This window comes from Rhagoletis zephyria, unplaced genomic scaffold (assembly GCF_001687245.7).
Source record: "Rhagoletis zephyria isolate East Lansing unplaced genomic scaffold, Rhagoletis_zephyria_1.1 Rzeph_scaffold_01152, whole genome shotgun sequence".
In the NCBI taxonomy this organism is placed as follows: Eukaryota; Metazoa; Arthropoda; class Insecta; order Diptera; family Tephritidae; genus Rhagoletis; species Rhagoletis zephyria.
In genome coordinates, this window is record NW_016158236.1 from 1 (window position 1) to 22,405 (window position 22,405).

The window sequence follows — 22,405 nt, forward strand, 5'->3', positions numbered from 1 at the left end:
CTCTGCGACCGATTGCCGACAACCAACCCAATAGAACCTCTGCTTAACCTTTTCCAGGGTCTTCGTGATTCCCAGGTGCCCTCCACTAGGACCATTGTGGAATTCCTTGAGTACATCCGGAATTCTTACCCTTGGAACTACTATCAGGTTGCGGGAGCACTGGCCATCTGCGCTTTCCCATACCCTATGCAAACAGCCAGATATTAATTTTAAGCTGTTCCATTGTGCCCAGTACGCCTTTGCGATGGGGCTTTCCGCTGTCATTTGCTCCTTAGTTGGCCTCCTGTCCACCTCCAGTCCATGCATCAAAAGCTCCAGATCTGGATCTTCCTGCTGACACTTTCGTAGCTGTTCTTCCTTCCACTCTTCCGCTGGTGTTATTGTCGTTAGACGGACGTCTATAATGTCCTCTTTTCCCTCAGCTTTTGAGCAGTGTTTACATTCCAGGCTACATGGGCGGCGGGACATGGCATCAGCATTACCGTGGACACTTCCCTTGCGGTGCTCAATGGCGAAGTCATAACTTTGGAGTCTCTCAATCCACCGAGCTAGCTGTCCTTCTGGATTCTTAAACTGTAGTAGCCACTTCAGCGATGTGCTTTGTAGGCTGGTCTACTTAGGAGCGCCGCCGTTTCACGCGTCTGAGCATACGAGACAGTTTCAGCAAATGTTGGCTTGGGATTCGCGTACGTCTCTCGCTTGGTATACACGTCCCGCATTCCGTTGATGAACCTCTGGATTTTTACTCTTTCGAGGTGCTCACCAGATGCATCTCCAATTGCCAAATGAGCCAACCTTTCGATCTCGGAGGCGAATTCCTGTAAAGTCTCGTTGGATTTCTGGCAGCGATTCTCCAGCTCCATCTAGTAAATCTGTCTCCTGTGCTCGCTACCATAACGTCTTTCCACTGCACCCATTAACGCATCGTTACTGTTCCTTTCACAATCAGGAACAGTGTTGCCATTTTATNAATTTCAAATATGTATATTTGTTTCCATTTTTGACTAAGTGACCCAAAATCTGTTAGAAATGGGTACTAGCCTTATCGTGGAGAAAATTTTCATGTCAGGCAGGGTTGTATGAAATTGGTCCGATTTCGCTTATTTTTATTTTAAACGAAGAAGGGATTTTCTTCATAAAATGTTTGTTAATGTCTTAATTTTAAGTGTGAAGTTTTATTCGCAAACTTAGAAAATAAGAAATTGTTTCACTGTTAATACACTTAAGATGTGTTTGGATATAGTGCCAACAAACAGAATAAATATTACATGTAGATATTGTCTTCCCAGATACATATTCAATTCTGCCTAAATTACAAAACATAATTTTGGCCCACTCCCAAAGTTTAAGGTAAGGGAAAAATTGATATTTTCAAGCACTATGTACACATATGTATGTTTTTAAACAAACTTTTTTGCTGAGAACTTATTTAAATTCCAAAAACCGAATGCCAACTTGAATTAAAGGAACCCACACTGAAGTGAGTCAAAATCAAAATAAAAGAGCACAAATTTCTATGTAAAGCAAAACTCTCTTTGAATCCTACGAGATATCTGCCGGTCATATGACCGGCCATCTAAATGGGTGATCTGCAGTCTTTTGGCATCATATTTTACATCAGAATTGAAGGGATTTCTGAAAAATCTGACCAGTTCTTTTGTGTAACTGTGATTCTGCATCCCTTGCCAACATATGGGCTCGGTTGATGTTAACTTAAGGTCGTTGTTTTACTGCCTTAAAATTGAAGGAAAATTTGTACAGCGTATTTTATGTGTACTGGTTTCTATTTGAGTGTATTGAGAATCGGTCAGTCTGAAAAGGCCTTCTAGGGAAGACAATAGGTTTGTTCGTCGAAAATCTAGCGAGAATTATCACTCAAGATATCAGATAGTAAGAAAAAATGTTACCAAATTCTCTCTCATGTAGAGTAACTTGCAAATTTCTGTAGGAACGTAAATTTGCAAGTTTTTCTGCCAGCAAGTGTCCACAGTTGCATTTCAAACAAAAGAAATTTAACGAACTTGTTTATTCAAGTTATCGTCGACAAAAAATCCAACCATGTGCCACAATCATATGTTTTCCCTTAATTGCAAATTCTTGTTGGCAAAATTTTTTCCGGCTCGAATTTGTAGCTTCTCTCCAAGAAATAGTGTTTTTACTCGTGATTTATTTTAATAAAACATGTGAAATTTAGTTGAAACATTTTAGCCGTTTTTAGCCGGTTTTATTTGCCAATATAGCCGGTTCGTCCAAAAAGTTCTGGCAACACTGATCAGGAATAGTCTNTCGCTACCATAATTATTTGCCAATATAGCCGGTTCGTCCAAAAAGTTCTGGCAACACTGATCAGGAATAGTCTGCAAGATTTCCGCTGCAGGTCCTTTTAATGCAACGAACAGTGCAGCGGATTTATCCTCCATGCTCCAGTGATTTGCTGTAGCTGTCTTCTCAAACTGGAGCTTAAAGACTTGGAAAGGAATCGTGCCGTCAAAGGATGGAGTCTTTACCTTGGGCGCGCTGGTCGAAGAAGGTGGGCGATTCAACTGCATATCTCGGAGGCGACCTTCCAACTCTTCTACCTTAGCCTCGACTTTCTCCTGAATTAGCTCTTCGATTTTATCTTGTCGTTCCTCGATTTTATCCTGTCTCTCTCTGAGTTCCGCGTTATCTTTAAATAAATTCTCTTGTAGCTGAGTAATCTTTTCATCTAGCTGCGATGACATGTACGTTTTCTGTGCTTCCAGCTGCGAGGACATGCGTGTTTCCTGCACTTGCAGCTGGGATGACATCTGTGATGACAGCTGTGATGACATCTGTGACATGGCAGCCAATAACGTGTTCATGTCCATAGCTGGTGATGACGACGGAGGCTTTTGCTGTTCTTCAACCTTCCCGGATGTCTGCTGCACATCCTTCGACGAACAAGCAGCCTCATCCTTCTGTTCGTCCTTTGCGGATGCATCGTCGGATTTACCCTGGAAGTCGTATTTGTCCACGTCGATGCCTTCAGCTTCCATAGCCTCCCGCAAACGGGATAATAATTCCACTTTTCTTCCGGAGGTGGCCAAATTACGCTTTTCCAACTCCTGTTTCAGTTCCTCAATCTTTAAGTCCTGAATTTTCGCCATTTTCAGTAGTTTATCCTTCGGGATTTATTTAACAATCCCACTTCTGACACCAATTGTTACGATTATCCTCGAAACCTTGAGGGATTACCCAAATATACTCGGGCTCGTATCGCTGGATTGTTAAATAAATGCTAACGATGACCAAATTGTAGTACAATTAACTTTATTGTACAACAAACAATTTACAATACTTGCTAATACAGTAAAAACACTTTACAATACTTGTTAAAGCAATAACAACGCTTTACTACTTGTTAACACAATTAAACTTATAGCTTGCTTATTCGCAACTCGCTTCTCTGCTCACTTTACTTGTAGCTTGCTGACTTGTAACTAACTCACCTCGTGGTGGCGGCGCCCTTATATACCTGCGCTGGCACTTATGGCAACTCTAGAACATTCTGAAGTTTATCGCTCATTCTCTTTCTCTCGCTGTTCGCAGTGTTCATCCAACTTGACGTTTCTCTTTGTGGAACATTCTACGTCATTCTTCGAACATTCTGCCTATTTCTCGTTGTTCGCTTTGTGTTGCCGCAGTATTCGCCACACTCCACAATATTCATTTGAAATCGGCCCTAACTATCATCGATAATAGGTACCATAACCATAATAGGTCTTTCGCAAGGGGCGATTTTTCAGGCAACTTTTGCGTTCAACTCATACAGGGTTGCACGAAAAAAAAATTGAATGGGTAAAAATATCAAAATATAAAAAAATATCACAATATTCGCCATAAAAAGGCGTTTGCATTGTTTAGCTTTGCATTCTACTTTTGGTTGAACGGCCTTTCAACTAATCGCTTTCAACAAAGTCGGTCGCCAGCCAACATTTAGCCATTCAACTTTTTTTCGTGCAACCCTGCGTGAGTTGAAAGCAAAAGTTGAACGCAAAATCGCCTCGTGCGAACACCTTTTAAACAGCTGATTTTTCATAGTCAACAATGTCGGTGTTGCCAGATGCGAAACAGGATGCGGAAAATGTGTAATATCGTAGGTTACTTGCGCAGAACTTCTTTCACTATTACTAAATTAACACTAAATTCTTAAACCTCATAGGCCCGTCAGAATGGGTACTTTGCGTACGTTCCGCTCAAGGATGAAACTGACAGTTGAGTAGACTGTGTGTGTTTGCATAGAGAGCGCCAGATTGGCAACCCTTGCGTCGACGGACTCAACGAACGTTGGCCAACTCTCAACTTTTGACGCAAGTAAGTCCGGCAATGCTGACATTTGACATCTGAGTTTCATTCGCGCCGTTTTCTTTTAATTTTTCATTTGCTCAACAAAATTCCTTCAAAACAAGAAAAACATAAATTTGGGAATATAAAATGGAGTTTAAATTAATTGAAGCGGTGCAAATGCACCCTTGCTTATATGATAAAAGTATAGTGGCTTATAGAAACCGGTTGGGGAAAGAAAAAGCGTGGAATTATGTGGCGGCCGCCACAGGTTGCAGTGGTAAGCGGCGATTCGGGTACGGTTTAATTGTTTGTACAACGACTTTGGGTTGCTGTGCGGTTAAAATATGCTTATTTCGCACACACACCGCCTTCCCCTCCGACCTCCACCCCAAAATCGTTGTACAAATAACTAAACATTTCCCGTACCTTGTGTTTTCCAATGTTTTCAAAAATTTATCGGCAGTGGAACAGTGTCAGAGTCGCTGGAGGTCCCTTCGCGACCGATTTGTAAAGGAAGAAAGCGGAAGAAAGGCGCCTTCTGGGAGTGCTGCAAACGACAAGGACGGTAGTGGATGGAAATATTACGAGGCATTGGCATTTCTGCAACGGCACGTTGCACCACGCAAGTAATTTATGCAACCATTGCTATCATTGAATCCACTGTAGTCAGATCATTCGTGAAATCTTCAAAAGTGCTATCACTGAATGCGGATACATATGTATGTACTTACATACATAGCTACGACCGTAGCCTATACTTTGAATGCATACGTTCCTGGGAATTGAGATTCAGTGATTACATTTTCGTAGTTTCACAAAAATCGGACTGCGATGGTTACAGCGATAGTCCCGAATACTTAATAGAGTATTACGAGGTTACACCGCATGCTCGCCTAAAATAATATACATATTTTGGAATTTTAAGCTTTTTAAGACAAAATTAAAAATGTATTTCAATTGCCGAAAAGTCCACTTATATAGATGTATGTATATTATTTAAGGACGTTTGGCAACACAACGTTTGGTACCAACATAAATTTTGAAAAATGTACACCGCAGCCTGAGCAATCCATTAATGTATATGAGTCGCAACCTCTTTTCGAATATTCCTACGATGAAGAGCCCGTAATTGAGCAGACGCAGCAGACAGGGCTACCTACAGTGGTTCAAAAATCAACGTCGTCTCTTGTTGACTTCCAACCCGAAGAAGAGCCAATTGTGACCCCTTCTAGAGCATTGAGTCGGAAAAAAGATGAGGAGCGATTGGACACTCTGTGTGGAGCCGTAAGCGACTGGTTAAAAAAATCAGAAGCTGCTCCCAGTTAGCCGTAATTCCGATTTTTTAAATGTTCTGGACAGCTATCTTCTGAAATATGAAGAAGATATTCAGGACAGAATGAAAATTGAAATATTGAATTTTGTTTTTAATGGTGGACAATTTGTTGTCATGTAAAAATTTTATTTCATTTTTTATTTTCTTAAGTTTCGTTTTTAATGGCAAACAATTTGTTGCCTTGACGTAATTGTTTTATAATTAAATCTTTTACATAAACTATCATTTTGTAAATATTAACAAAGCTCTTCTTGTTAGAGACTTTTTATTTAAAACTGGTTTATATTATAACAAAAACCACATAAATCCAAGTTTGAAACTTTGTATGATACTTAGAAAAGTTAGAAAGTTTTCACTAAAATTTCAAATTTTATTCATTATTGTCAAAATTTCCTATGCATTTGTCAAAAATTTCACTAGCCTCGTGAGCTACTAAAATTTTATTCACCTCACACTTTTAAAAAATTTACTCGCCGAGAACTTTGTTACCGATTCACACACGCTCTTAGTATAATAAAGAGGAAGTGTTTTGTTATAATATAAACCATTTTTGAATAAAAAATATTTAAAATGAAAAGCTTTGTGAATATTTAAAAGAGGACTTATTCTACCGGATGTGTGTACATGAACTGTTATAACACAATGAAATGTAATGTTATAAACTAAATGAGAAAATTTAAATGTGAAATGAATTGATATACGTTTTGTAGATGTATGTATGTAAATTTAAACTACTGCGTACAGTGCCGCAAATTTTTGACACAGAATTTTTGAAAATGTATGCAAAATTTTTTACTCTTTATTTTTTCTGCTATGTGTTTAATAAAATACTGTTTATAATACAACAAAAAAAATAAAACTGAAATCTCTAAACTTTGTGCTAAACGAAGGAAAGCATACATATTTTGCAAGTTTTAATCAATGTATGCAGTTTTATAACCCATTTAATTTTAGTTGCTAAGAAATCGCGTTGATTTTTGCACTTTGTATACTAAAATTGAATGGGCTATAAAACTGTATACTTTGATTAAAACTTGCAAAATATGTATGCAAATTCACCGAATTTTCCTTCGTTTAGCACAAAGTTTAGAGATTTCAGTTTTATTTTTTTTTGTAGTATAAACAGTATTTTTTTAAACAAAGAGCAGAAAAAATAAAGGGTAAACAATTTTGCATACATTTTCAAAAATTCTGTGTCAATAATTTTGCGCGGCACTGTATACATACATATACATATGTATACATTTGCGTTCAACTAATTAGAAACGAAATTCAAAATGATATTGCTTGCAAATTGTTTATTTTTTTATTTTTAATAATTTTCATTTAAAATATAATTCAATCTGTAACAGAAACCACAATAATAAAAGTTTCAAAGCTTGCGAAACTTGCAAAAAAATGTATCAAACTTATTTTATTGTGGTTTCAGTTACAGATTGAATTATATTTTAAATGAAAATTATTAAAAATAAAAAAATAAACAATTTGCAAACAATATCATTTTGAATTTCGTTTCTAATTAGTTGAACGCAGGTGTATATACATGAACTGTTGTAATACAATGAAATGTATAAACTGAATAAGAAAGAACAAAACCAAATGTAAAGTTATGAACTGTATTAAAAAATTGAATTACTTAAATAAAATAAAATTACTTACTTTTTTAAAAATTTGGATTACTAAGCTCGAAATTGTGAATATCTAATATACAGTAGTCGAAAAGATTATAACCGCACCATATATTGACAAGTTTTTAGGAGTATTTTTGTTTTTTTTTTAGTTTCAGTTAATTTTTAGAAAAACTGTAGAATTCTTTAATAAAAACCTTGTTATAAAAAAACAAGTAAAATTAAGTAACAAAAATGTGAAAACTTGTCAATACGTGGTGCGGCCATAATATTTTCGGCCACTGTTTGATAGTTAATATTTTTAAGCCCGCTATACAGCTCATTGCGAGCGTGAACGTGAACTTTTTAGTTTGACTAATAACTTCGTTATTACTTCACCTTTTGAATTAGTTAATATCAAAAATAGAGAATTAAAATATCTTTCAGAATTATAGAATTAAAAGTAATTATTTATTTTAATTATTTGCACTACATGTACTTGCATGTACTCTTCTTTACTGAGTTCTTCGGGGGTGAGATACTAAATAATCTTTTAATTCATCCCTCAATTTAAAAGCATTGTAGGAAGCGTTGTTTGAGCCCATGCGCCTAGTATTCTGTAAGGGGGCAGGAATTTCATTTCGCCATAAGCCCCTTCTCACTTCGCCATTGATTTCTTGATCAATTGCTTCAGGGGGACAATAGCTACCATCGTGCATTTTTACATAGTTGTGCAACACGACAGTGGCCTTCACGATCTTCTCGGCAGAAGCGGGGCTCATTTGTAGTGGACTTAATAATATTCTCCACCGGCACGCCAAAATTCCAAACGCGTTTTCGATGACCCGACGAGCCCGGGACAATCGTTGGTTAAAAATTTGCCTGTCTGGTGGTAAGTTTGTTCCTAAAAGAAATAAACGTGTTAACAGCGAAAGACAAAAATATAATCACTTCTTACAAACCTGGATACGGTCTCATCAAAAATGGTTTCAACGGAAACGCACTATCGCCAACAAAGTAATGGGGAAAACAATTGTTTGTACCTGGTAGAACATCATTTTCAGGCAGATCCAGAGTACCGCCGTAAAGGTTTTCGCCGAAGCCCGAATTCCATAGGACACCGCCATCGCTTTGGGAACCGTAAGCGCCAATATCGATTCCAGTAAATGTATAATTGGCGTCGCATACTGCAAGTAAAACTATGGAATAATTTCCCTTGTAGTTGTAGAAGAGAGAGCCAGAGTTTGACGGACAAAATACGTTTATATGTTTGCCGTCAATTGCCCCGACGCAGTTCGGCAAATCCCACATTGTATAAAAATCAATGGCAATTCGTTTCCACTCATCATTCTGTGGTAATGAGACATACACGGGACCAAGCACTTCCCACAGTGCGTCGCACGTTTCTCCAACTATTTCCTTCATTGTGGAGAGTCCGACCTTGAATGAAGAGGCGTAAAAAGGCTTACCTCCACCATGAGCCAAATAACTAAGAATAAATTAAACCCACATTATTACTTATATTTTTACTATGTGTGAGATGTGAGCAATATACAACTTACCACAGGGCCAAATAAAGCCGGCATTCGGGAGAAATAGACGGTCGATTCGAGTTTTTAGTAAGTTTTTCTCGGATCAAATTAAGGAGCAGGTCGAATACTTTCTTCTACATCCTAACAGTATTTTTAAACTCCTGTGGGAAGGAAAAGTGCGTGGCAAAGAAACCATTTGCTTCACGATCTCGTAGAGCTGGTCGTACCCACCATCTCCGATTGCCATACAAACGTTTGAAGCACTCCATGGCTTCCAACAATATTAATGTAATTAAAATTACTTCAAAAGCTTCCATTTTCAAAGTTAATTTATTATTTTGATAATAACAAATATAAATTTTTAGATTTATTCGCAGCGAAAAATTTGGCGGTAATAAAGAACAGCTGATTTTTGTTTACAAACGCAATACCTCAATGTGGCGTATCTCTACGTGACGTACGCCACTTCCTTCGCATACTTTTCCGGTACTGACGTACAAGTACCCATTCTGACGGGCCTATCAACAGCAGAATTCAATAAAATGTGTACATCAAATTAAAGGTAATGGCGCATATTCATAGTCATATTTAGTTCACAACTAAGTCGAAACTATCATAAGTTACAACTAAAGCTATTCATAGTCGCCTTAGTTTCGACTTTTCTGGCTAAGTACCAACTTAAAATTTAGTTTCGGCTGCAGCTGCAATTAAGTCGTAACTAGGAAGAAGTATTTTATTAAATTAATGAAAAAAATACGAAATTTGTAAAAATTAAGTTGGCAGAGCGAGATTTTGATAATATTGAATGATCTCCAATTGAAATTTACAAAGAGCGATCCATTTGAATCGGAAGATAAAATTAAATGCGTATTATACAATTCGAATAAGGCTACATCACAATTTCATAATTGGAATGATTTACATATATAAATGCTCAAATAATAAGTCAATTTCAAACTTTTCTTTTAGAGAAAATTGGTGCATAACATTTAAATATGTGTTTGTATGTGTCACAGCATGCTTTCGATAAACATCGACTTCACATCATTGCGGTAGTTCTTGCTATTTCACACAATTAACAAGAAACTTATACCTTATTCTTTTGCATAAACAATCAAACTTGACATTATTTAATCAAAATTTCATTTTTCCAAAATATCGTAAAGAAAAATCGATAAATTTTCACACTCGTTTTGCAATATCGTAAAACTAAGTTAAAACTACTTAGTAGAAGTCTGTAAGGCGACTATGAATAGAAGTGAATTTTAAGTTGGTACTTAAATTTAAGTTGCAACTTTATTAGTTTCGACTTAGTGGCTGGACTATGAATACGCGCCAATAACTTGTGCTTTCNACGTGACGTACGCCACTTCCTTCGCATACTTTTCCGGTACTGACGTACAAGTACCCATTCTGACGGGCCTATCAACAGCAGAATTCAATAAAATGTGTACATCAAATTAAAGGTAATGGCGCATATTCATAGTCATATTTAGTTCACAACTAAGTCGAAACTATCATAAGTTACAACTAAAGCTATTCATAGTCGCCTTAGTTTCGACTTTTCTGGCTAAGTACCAACTTAAAATTTAGTTTCGGCTGCAGCTGCAATTAAGTCGTAACTAGGAAGAAGTATTTTATTAAATTAATGAAAAAAATACGAAATTTGTAAAAATTAAGTTGGCAGAGCGAGATTTTGATAATATTGAATGATCTCCAATTGAAATTTACAAAGAGCGATCCATTTGAATCGGAAGATAAAATTAAATGCGTATTATACAATTCGAATAAGGCTACATCACAATTTCATAATTGGAATGATTTACATATATAAATGCTCAAATAATAAGTCAATTTCAAACTTTTCTTTTAGAGAAAATTGGTGCATAACATTTAAATATGTGTTTGTATGTGTCACAGCATGCTTTCGATAAACATCGACTTCACATCATTGCGGTAGTTCTTGCTATTTCACACAATTAACAAGAAACTTATACCTTATTCTTTTGCATAAACAATCAAACTTGACATTATTTAATCAAAATTTCATTTTTCCAAAATATCGTAAAGAAAAATCGATAAATTTTCACACTCGTTTTGCAATATCGTAAAACTAAGTTAAAACTACTTAGTAGAAGTCTGTAAGGCGACTATGAATAGAAGTGAATTTTAAGTTGGTACTTAAATTTAAGTTGCAACTTTATTAGTTTCGACTTAGTGGCTGGACTATGAATACGCGCCAATAACTTGTGCTTTCTTAGTAATATAAATTTCTTTTGCATTAATCATGAAATTTAAAAAAAAAAAGGTTAGTTTATGAAGAAATACGTAATTTCTTTTCGTTTGTTAGTATTTTTTGATCAAAAATAAAATAAAGCATATAAATTATAGACATCAACAGAAAGATAAATGAATTGTCTTGGCATCNTAAAATGTGTACATCAAATTAAAGGTAATGGCGCATATTCATAGTCATATTTAGTTCACAACTAAGTCGAAACTATCATAAGTTACAACTAAAGCTATTCATAGTCGCCTTAGTTTCGACTTTTCTAGCTAAGTACCAACTTAAAATTTAGTTTCGGCTGCAGCTGCAATTAAGTCGTAACTAGGAAGAAGTATTTTATTAAATTAATGAAAAAAATACGAAATTTGTAAAAATTAAGTTGGCAGAGCGAGATTTTGATAATATTGAATGATCTCCAATTGAAATTTACAAAGAGCGATCCATTTGAATCGGAAGATAAAATTAAATGCGTATTATACAATTCGAATAAGGCTACATCACAATTTCATAATTGGAATGATTTACATATATAAATGCTCAAATAATAAGTCAATTTCAAACTTTTCTTTTAGAGAAAATTGGTGCATAACATTTAAATATGTGTTTGTATGTGTCACAGCATGCTTTCGATAAACATCGACTTCACATCATTGCGGTAGTTCTTGCTATTTCACACAATTAACAAGAAACTTATACCTTATTCTTTTGCATAAACAATCAAACTTGACATTATTTAATCAAAATTTCATTTTTCCAAAATATCGTAAAGAAAAATCGATAAATTTTCACACTCGTTTTGCAATATCGTAAAACTAAGTTAAAACTACTTAGTAGAAGTCTGTAAGGCGACTATGAATAGAAGTGAATTTTAAGTTGGTACTTAAATTTAAGTTGCAACTTTATTAGTTTCGACTTAGTGGCTGGACTATGAATACGCGCCAATAACTTGTGCTTTCTTAGTAATATAAATTTCTTTTGCATTAATCATGAAATTTAAAAAAAAAAAGGTTAGTTTATGAAGAAATACGTAATTTCTTTTCGTTTGTTAGTATTTTTTGATCAAAAATAAAATAAAGCATATAAATTATAGACATCAACAGAAAGATAAATGAATTGTCTTGGCATCGTTATACCATGTCCCCACCGGAGCTAACCACGTAGTTATGGCTATTGAGTTGGTTATCCCGATAACCCACTTGATTTAGCGTAGTTTCGCCATATAAAAATGACAACACGTACCCATTTCACTGAGATGGTTAAAAGCTAACCAACTCGAAACCACTCGAAAGTCTGATACAACCCTGTGTTTTCCCGCCATCTGTGGGTCATTAGCGTTCAAATGTAAAGAATTCGTTTCCTACTAGTGTTTGGACTCAACTAAGATCAGATTAGATTTACTCCGGTTTTTGAAAAAATTTGTAATTACTCTACTCCGCTTCACTTCAAATCTATTCCGTTTTTTTTTATACATGTTACGCCCCTCTTGGGGCTGTGTTTTTGAGCCTTCACCACCGGTTTCAGTAAAAAAATTGAAAGTTAGCCAAATCTCACTGTTAAAAAGTAGCTCTTCCATAGCAATGCGTCAATAAAGTAACTTCTTTATTTTTTGATGTATGGCTGTACAAATTGGCGAATGCAGAACTTTACTTACGTTGTTAAAAAATATATGTAGAATGAAATTTATATAAAGTAGAAAAGGTTTGCTTTTTAAAAAATTAAGTGTTAGATACGTTCTACTATATAGAAAATGCTAAAAATTACCTAAATATTTAACATATTATCCTTACATTTCCCCGCGTTCTTATTTTGCATGAATAGAAAATATTTTAGTAAAACAATTAATGTCAGAAACAAAAATAAAAAGTTCAATCTAGTACGGGAAAATTTGTTTTTACTCCGATTTTTGCAGTAATTTAGTCCTGAATCGATTTGTGGAAGTCCGAACACTGTTCTTTACATTTGTACTGTTTTATAAACCTCAAACCGCAGTGTGGACCAGGGATGAAAAATGGAAATTTCAGATTGTACCTAATATCATAAAATAAATGTACCTAAATGAGGCTGATTGTACCTAAAAAAAGTTACATCATTCATTTGTAGTTTTTTTTTTTTTAATTTTATTTAGGGGCTGTCCATATATATATAATGCATATGACAAAAACCGAAGTAATGCATACATGCACAGTTTCGACTCAAAACCGAAGTAATGCATATGACAAAAACCGAAATAGTGCATACATGAAAACGAACTTTTTTCGGAGTAGGCGGCCTTCGGCCGCGCTTAGGGATTATAACCCTTACTAAGTAGAATTCTCCTTTCTGTGTTGCCGGAAAAGAAGGGCGCAAGTACTTTTGCGCAGAACTTCTCTCTGCGTAGGCGGACTTCGGCCGCGCTTAGGGATTATAACCCTTACGAAGTAGAATTCTGCTTTCTGTGTTGCCGGAAAAGGGGGCCGGAAGTATTTTTGCACAGAAATTCGGTTAAAAACCGAAATAATTCATATACGAAAGACGAAGGTATGCATACATGCACAGTTTCGGTTGAAAACCGAAATAATGCATATGAAAAACCCGAAGTAATGCATACATGCACAGTTTCGGTTGGAAACCGAAATAATGCATATGAAAAAACACCGAAATTATGCATATGCATACTTTCGTTTTAAAAGCGAAATAATGCATATGAAAAAAAAGAAGTAATGCATACATGCACAGTTTCGGTTGAAAACCGAAATAATGCATATGGCAAAAACCGAAATAAAGCATACATGCACAGTTTCGGTTGAAACCGAAATAATGTCTAAATGCACAGTTTCCATATGCGCAACTTCGGTGCCCCCTTCTTTTTCACTCAAAGGTATTTCATTTTCACAGTCCACTTAAATTTCTTCTTGATTCACCCACTTAATAATATCCTCTGTTTCATTTTCTGTGATGACACATATGAGCTCTCGCCCGCGTCGTGAAATTATCCTCTTTGCTCTTCGACGCTGAGGCTCAGAAAAGATCAAGTGAAGCTTTTTGTGAATGCTTATTGCCTTATTTGATGCAAAGTACTTACTACATACATTGCATATTCTCTCCTCAAGTTGGTCATTCACTGAGGGACAAAAAAATGATAAGGTATACTTTTGTAAGTGCACGGAATAGTCACTTTCAGTGCCATTCTTAGGAATAATGGTATGAAATGATCATTTTCTTGTACTTCTGTCGGAGAAGGTACTGTCAACATTGATTGACAACAAAGAGTAATAGGTGGTGGACAAAAACCGGTTTGAAGAATATCTCGAAAATTACCCGAAAGGTCTTACGTAATATATGGACAGCCCCTTATAACAGGAATACAAAAGACGGATTTACTTTACACATGATTAGGTGTTTATTAACTGGGCCTATATCTATAGACTATAGTCTAATGGGAATCGTAGAAGCGTTGTTTTTGTCTACTGAAAATTTTAGCGAAAAAAAAACAAAAAACACATTTTAAAAACATACACATTAAAAGATATTTCTTTATCCAGCTTTTTATAAAACAACAGGAAAAGTCTGCTAATTTATCCGATTCCTTTTGAAAGGTGCAGCAAGTGCTTATTGTGCAAATTGCCTTAAGTAACTTCGAAAGCATTTTAAATATTTGTATGTTTGTATTTTCAGAATTAAAAAAGCCAATATGGGTCAGATAGCTATAGTTCTCATCTAAAGAAAATATGAAATTTGAAGACATCCTTGACACTGGACTGTATGGGCGAATAAAAACTGGTTTTCATTATGTCATATTTTGACAACAAAATTTGTCGACATATTTTGACACAACTTTCTTTCCTTTATAACTACCTTTATCCATGATATTATGGGCCAAAAAGTTACAAAAAGTTAACAGCGCATGTACACGTCTGAAAGCCTATTCTGATCTAAATCAATCAAAATACCATTTTTAGACCCATTTGACAATTTGTTTTCACTCATTTGACCGTAAATGCCATTGAATGAATAGAAGAAACAAAAACTACGAATTTTAGGATAGCTAAGTAAAGTGTTAATTTTTCGTAGTGGCTGCTCTAAATGCAATGTAAAATGTTTAAGATAATACATAATATTACTTTTTTAATTTCTTCCTATTGGCCACTTTTCTTTATAATTGTTTATTCTTCAAAATGAAGGCGAAATTTTCCCGTGCCTGTAAGTAAATATATTAGCACGGTAAAGGAAAAAAATATTAAAAATGCATCTGATCAAATGATGATTGGACCTAAAATCTAGTGACTGTACCTAAAGTACCTTTAAGTCATCAAACGTCGGAAAAAGGTACAATTGTACCTACTTTTTCATCCCCGGTGTGGACAGCAATAGTTAGTGATGTGGTTAAGCTCGATTTGAGATGGTTAACTTTTATTAAATGTGTATAGCAAAAAGCTTATTATGCAAATGTAAAAGAGAAGCAAATGGGGGAACCCCATTCTCTATAGGAAAGATAAGCTCTCATTCGTAAAAATTTTCTTCAAGAATGGGCTAGGCTTCGAATTCACAACGAAGGTAGAATACATGGGTTAGCGACGGCTGCCATAGTCTAGAGAGTGGCCAAGTTCTCGAGTCGGAAGACCACCCTCTACCACCATTCATTATCAAAGGTGAGGCAAGATATTAGTTTTTCAATTATTTAAATATTTTTAACCGAATCCAATGTTGAAATGACCGCTACATTTTCGTCTAGGTTGTGTAAATATTTCATAACTAAGTCAATTACCAGTATCACTAGAACAAAATATGTATTAATTATTAGTATGGAGTATACATATCGTCGCCCGTGGGCCATAAACATGAATGTTTAGAAATGACAATTTTGGGAAATCAAGTTTGAAATTTTTTTTTTTACGAGACTTAACTCTGTATTTATGCAATTAAAATTGTAAAATAGTATCGACCCCTTTGTGCAAAATTATCGTATGTTACATTTTTTACGAAATTGACTTTTTGATGCAACTTTGTTTTACAACCCATAACGCATCACCTGTTCAAATATTACGGCTTAAATCCCAATAGCTACCCCTAAAATTGACTATAAATTTTATCGTATGTGACAATGATTTTTTTCTCGTGGGCGAAATTATATATGTGAAATTAGAATGTAGAGAACTTTCTACAAAAAGTCTTGCGTTTAGCTATATTTCTCAATTATCTCAGCAAATCTAAACTTTGGTATTGATGGTGCTAGCCAAAGCAGCGAAAAATACAAAAAATACTTTCCGTAAAATTGGGTTTTTGTAACGAAATACGATAATTCTGGGTTTTGGTATAACATAGAACATCCAAAGGTTAACCAAGGCAACCTAATAACTCAAAGGTGATAAATTTGCACATTCATGCTTCTGGCATGAGGGTGACGATATGTGAAGTTAAAACTTTAAAGGCGTTTTTCTTGGGGGTTCGGTTTTTTGAGTTATGACAGTATTGAAGTAAATGAGCTTTATGTTCCTTTTCATAACATTCATATTGGATATTGAAGTTAATATTCGAACGTTCGCCACAAAATTTATGGGGTAATTTNTGGCATGAGGGTGACGATATGTGAAGTTAAAACTTTAAAGGCGTTTTTCTTGGGGGTTCGGTTTTTTGAGTTATGACAGTATTGAAGTAAATGAGCTTTATGTTCCTTTTCATAACATTCATATTGGATATTGAAGTTAATATTCGAACGTTCGCCACAAAATTTATGGGGTAATTTAAAAAAATTTACTTAGAAAATTCTTAACTCGTCGATACTTTTCGGCATTCCCGGTATTTACTTAGTACTTAGTACCCTACTGCTGTTTGTGAAGCCGCTATCTCAATACCTGCTTCTTATGCTGATGTTGCTAACAAGGCTTGTGTGGTTGATGATGACTATGCTGCCCCGACTTCTGCCCCTGATGTACAATCTCAACCAAACGCTGATGCTCTGTCGATACATCGCTCATCACTCCCACCGGCTGAATCTAACTGGCATTCGCCTGCACAGTGGTCGCGAATGCAAAGAAGAAAGCCCGATAAAGCCACAGTGACAAAGCCAGTGGGCTTTCCGGCGAGTGGGGCGATCTAGCACAGCTGCGGGCGGCAGACGATGACCCTTGACGATGGTGACGGCGAACTCGGAAGTTGGTGGCGGCGGCGATACTGGAGCTGGGGACACACGGCGGCTGCTATACTCTGGTGATTGCTCCGGGCGTAGAGGCGATGACTTGTAACCCTATGCCTTGGGTCACCCCTTTATAGTTGCTTGGTACGCGGCTCTAAAGGCACGTAACTGCGATGCATCTGGGCGCCGGGCGACACTTTATGCACACTTTATGTAGTGGAGAACACGAAATTTGGCTGATGCCGGTTGGAAACCGCTGTGCTCGCACAGCCTCTATTCTCACGAAACTAAAATGCGGAGTTGCTTCGTTTTAACAATTTATTTTGTTCAAAACTTAACTACGTAAACAATTTAAATTCAAGGTGCGCGTGTAGAAGAGTTTTGTTGGGAGAAATTTGCGAAATTGTTGAATTGCGACTGCGTGAACCGAAAAGTGGAAAAAATCTGGCTTTTACAGAGAAATTTCAGTCTCCTTTTATTTTCTTTTCGTGCGGTGTCAAAAGAATGACTGCTTTATCAGCATCAATGTTGCCAACTACGCATTTCGCTTTTCAAAATTTCTTTAACATTAGGGAAGTTTATAGTTCAGAATTTTAAGTGTAATAATTCAGTGATACAAATAGGTATTTTAAATTAATCACGCTATGCGAATAAATGAATACAATGGCAATATTAATATTATGTAGGAATGAGTGCGTACAATTACTAATAAATTCAAATAACAGTTCAAATATACAGGTATAGAAATTCAACTATAATTCAGTAGTCCAAGAGGACTCTCGATATCTGACTGGCTAAGCCGCACTCGCTTAGTCATCCTGCCCCCCCTAGGCGCACTAAGCGGCTAGGGCATCTTGCAACTCCTGGAGGGTTCGCATCGCTTCGTGCACCAGCAGCTTTGTAACCTTTCCTTTGTTATGGATGTTTCGAGTTCTCTGGGAGGTGCGTTAAACGAGGTGCTTGTGCGGTGAGGCGAACTGACTCCGACGACGCCCAGTAAATGAGGCGTGATTGTTGCGGTTGGCTGCCACAGATCTACTCCCTGGTCTGACAGATCCCGGTGGATAGCGTGCGGACTGCTTTGATCGGCGGCCAGTGGCGTGAGCTTCCTTGCGGTGCAAAAGCGTGTGGTGATACTGACCGCATATCCTGCAATTACCACTGGAGGTGCATGTGCTTGTTGCGTGCGAAAGTGCGAGGCAGTTTGTACAAAACTTGTGCGAGGAACCTCTGCTGGGGCTGCATGGCCCGGAATGCCGGGCATACTCTGAGCGCATGGAAGCGCGCACACAGACGACATTTTTGGAAGTCGGCTGCTGATGTTTCGCCTGATGACGGTTGTGTAGGTGCTGGGCTTGGAACGGGCTCCACTGGCGTGACCACCTTCGAAGACAAGGAAGTGCGTGGCGCTGGCTGAGGCTTGTTCGCCTCCCCCTTCGACGACAGGGAAGTGCGTGGCGCCGGCTGAGGCTGGTCCATTTCCATCTGCAAGTAGGGATTTGCGAGTAGATTAAAAGAGGGCCTGTATATATATATATATATAATCGTGCGGTAGGCTTCTGTAACTGAGTGTGTGAGTGTGTTTCATCTAAGCTAGGGAATTCAAGGTAGGAAGTGAGCGCAATGAGTCAGTGCGGATGTGGGATCGTCGGTGGATACCAAGGGCGTTAATTTATATAGGGAGAATTATGCTTATTTATCCTCGGTGGGTGCGAACGAATCGTTAGAACCTGGTAAAGAACATAGCTTTACAATCGGCCGTGTTATGACGCCGTTTTTGGTACGTAGATCGACCACGCGAATGTGTCCATCTGGACCGTAATGGGTCCTTTCGATGCGTCCAAGACGCCATTCAGTGGGCGGAAGTGAGTCATCCACAATAATGACACATTCGCCGACCTTTGGTTTTACTCTAGGGTCTTTCCACTTATAACGTTTTTGAAGATCTTTGATATAATCTTCCTTCCAACGGCGGCTGAACTGATGGTGTAACACTTTAACTCTTTCCCACCTATTGAGGAGAGACAAATTGCTATGATCTACTTCCGGAAGAGACAAGAGGGCAGTTCCCCTTAGGAAATGGCCAGTGGTGAGGGCCGTGAATTCCGTAGGGTCTTGGGAGAGAGCGGAGATGGGCCGGGAATTTAATACCGCTTCGATCCTAACTAAAAGAGTGGTGAATTCTTCAAACGTGAATTTATGTGCTCCAGCCGTTCGCTTGAGATGTAACTTGAAGCTTTTGACGGCGGATTCCCATAATCCGCCCATGTGAGGGCTGCCAGGGGGGATAAATCTCCAATCAATGCCTTGGGGAGAGTATTGCTTGACGATGTCTTGAGATACTTCTTGCAGGAAACTACAGAATTCCTTCTCTGTTGCTCTTTTGGCTCCAATGAAAGTAGTGCCATTTTCGCTCATCATTCTTGCTGGATAGCCTCGACGCCCAACAAAACGGGCAAACGCGGCGAGAAATGCGTTTGTTGTTAAATCAGAGCACAGCTCAAGGTGAACCGCCTTTGTTGTGAAACACACAAATACGGCCACGTAGCCTTTCACAATGGTGGAGGACCTTAGCATGGAGGCTTTTACTTGAAAAGGCCCAGCAAAATCTACACCGGTGGTGGTGAAAGGCGGAGCATAAGTGCAACGCTCTGGTGGCAACGCGGCCATGATTTGAGAGTGCGTTTGATGCTTGTGGGCGGTGCAAGCTTTACATTGAAAAATGCACTTTTTTATAAGAGGCTTGAGTCGGGGAATGTAGAATTCCTGTCTTATCATTTGCTGCATGAGCCGAATTTCTGCGTGTAAGAGGAGCTCGTGGAGAAAACGAAGATAGAGAGCAGCAAATCGAGATTTTCCGGGTATAATGAGGGGATGACGCTCATTATAGCTAAGAGTGGAATGGGCCAAACGACCATTGACCCGGAGCAACCCACATTTGTCTAGAAATGGGTTGAAAACTAGCAATGGGCTTTTCTTAGCGATTGGCACTGACTGCGATAAGCATGAAATTTCGCGGGGGAAGTAACGGTTTTGTGTTAAGGCAATGAGACGACGTTTGGTAGAGCGGAAATCATTGTGCGATAGGGACAATGGGAGAGGACCCTGTGCGGCTTGATTTCGGCTCTTTAAGCAATCTAAAAACTTGAAGACATATGCCATAACTTTAAGCATGTGGGAAAAGGACGAGAAGCGATCTAAAATGTCGGTATCATCTTCGGCAGCGTGAAAGGCGTTGACTCGACGGACTTCCGGTGGGTTAATGGAGCGCGTAGCGGATTTTGGCCAGGTGTCGGGTGATTGGGTTAGCCATTCGGGCCCATGCCACCACAAAGAAGAGGAGGCTAAGTCGAGGGGTTTGCATCCTCTTGTTCCCATGTCCGCGGGATTTTCGCTGCTGCGTACATGCCTCCAAGTCGAATTTCCTACCAGATCAATGATTTTCGCTGTGCGGTTCGAGACGTAGGTTTTCCAAAAGTGGGGCGGTTTTTCCAGCCAGGCAAGGACGATTTCCGAATCTGACCACATGGTCAATTTTCGATCAGAGAAACCAAGTTGCGACTGGATAGCTGAGACCAATTTAGCTAGACGGAGAGCACCACATAATTCGAGGCGAGGTAGGCTGATGGTTCTGAGAGGCGCAACTTTGCCTTTGGATACTAGCAGGTGAGAAGAGACTCGTTCACCTTGTGTGGTTCGGACATATATGGTTGCGCAATACGCTTTTTCTGAAGCGTCGCAGAATCCATGTAGCTCCACTTGTTGGCCTGGAACATAATTGACCCATCGGGGTATTTGGATGGCCGAGATAGATTCTAAATTGTTCGCAAACTGCAACCATTTATGGAGACGGAGGGGTTTGACTTGCTCATCCCAGTCAGTTCCATCGAGCCATAGTTCTTGTAAGAGGACTTTTGCTTGAATCATTATTGGCGAGAGCCATCCTGCGGGGTCGAAAAGTTTTGCGACAGAAGAGAGAATTTGTCGCTTTGTGCTCGCCGACGAGGCTGAGATGGATTGGATTCAATGGTGTAAGAGAAGGAGTCCGTGATGGCATTCCATTAAATCCCGAGGGTTTTCATGGTACTTGCTTTTTCGAATTCGAGAAAGTTGCTGTCAAGCAAGTCCTCCCTTTTTATGTCTTTGAACAAATCAGGATGGTTCGCCGTGATCTTTTTTAAGGGGAAGCCAGCGGAGTTTAGAGCTTGAATGACTTGGGAGAGAGATTTAGTTGCTGAGATGAGGTCATGACCTCCCGAAAGTATGTCGTCCACATATGTTTCGGTTTTTAGTATTGGCACCGCCAAGGGATGTGTTATTTTTACATCATCAGAGAGTNTTTGTTCCACTTGAGTGGAGAAAGATACCACATGATTAGGGATTTGACCGCTCAAAATCCAGCCAAAAATGGTATTTTGTGCTAACAGATTTTTTGAGATATGTTCAATGCCTTCAAGCATGATTTGCGGGATGAGATCGCTGCCTATCACTAGGTCGATTTGAGACGGGGAATGACAATTGGGGTCTGCTAGCTTAATATGAGACCACTTCTCGCGTTGTTCGCGAGTTGGCTGGAATCTTGGGAGTATTTTGGTTAGTTGGGGTAGCACAATTGCTTGAGCGGTGACTTTCGTAGCCAAGTCGGAGGAGACTAAGACCAGAGAACTACTGTCTGAACTACTGTCCCACCCATGCCGGAGATTTCAATGTTCGAGCTTTGACATGGTAATCTCAGTTTGTTTTGGGCCTTAGAAGAAATAAAGCTCCGTTCTGACCCTTGGTCAATCAGGGCTCTTAATTTAAAGAGATCACCTCTGTGTTCTACAGACACAATAGCAGTTGGGAGCAGTACCTTATTATCGTTTTCCGAATAAAAGGACTGTACTTGTGTTGTGCTCGAACACGATGGCTGTTCATTAAGGGCTTCCGACTGACTGGTGGCTTGTGAGTTGGGACCGTTGGATAGTGTGGTTGTATGTTGCGAAGTCGTTCTGTGGATTCGATCATCATTTTTATTTGGGGTAGATGCTACACTATAGTGGAGTGTTGAATGGTGTCGCTTTTGGCAATGAAGGCAGGTGTTAGTGCTGCTACAATCTTTTATTAAGTGTGTCTGAGAAAGGCAATTTTCGCACAGATTTTAATCTTTCACAAACTTTGTGCGATCTGGGATAGACAATTTTTTGTATTTGTAGCAGTTATTCAGCGTATGCGTAGGGTGCTTGC

General features: G+C 38.2%; 2 protein-coding genes across 3 annotated transcripts; one reads left to right on the top strand and one right to left on the bottom strand.

The window, feature by feature from the left end:
- Window positions 1-4,196: 4,196 nt before the first annotated feature.
- Window positions 4,197-5,731, top strand: LOC108362957 (uncharacterized). Its single transcript, XM_017616120.1, has 2 exons — window positions 4,197-4,934; window positions 5,310-5,731. The coding sequence occupies exons 1-2, from the start codon at window positions 4,456-4,458 to the stop codon at window positions 5,632-5,634; spliced, it is 804 nt and encodes a 267-aa protein (XP_017471609.1). The 5' UTR covers window positions 4,197-4,455; the 3' UTR covers window positions 5,635-5,731.
- A 1,759-nt stretch (window positions 5,732-7,490) lies between these two features.
- LOC108362958 (putative nuclease HARBI1) lies at window positions 7,491-9,345 on the bottom strand. 2 transcript variants are annotated; one of them, XM_017616122.1, is made up of 3 exons: window positions 8,811-9,345; window positions 8,211-8,737; window positions 7,491-8,152 (listed from the first exon to the last, which is right to left on the bottom strand). In XM_017616122.1, exons 2-3 carry the CDS (start codon window positions 8,671-8,673, stop codon window positions 7,764-7,766), a joined length of 852 nt encoding a protein of 283 aa, XP_017471611.1. In that variant the 5' UTR covers window positions 8,674-8,737; window positions 8,811-9,345; the 3' UTR covers window positions 7,491-7,763. The 2 variants fall into 2 exon arrangements, with proteins under 2 accessions (XP_017471611.1, XP_017471610.1); XM_017616121.1 differs by having other exon boundaries at window positions 8,211-9,345.
- Window positions 9,346-22,405: the final 13,060 nt, after the last annotated feature.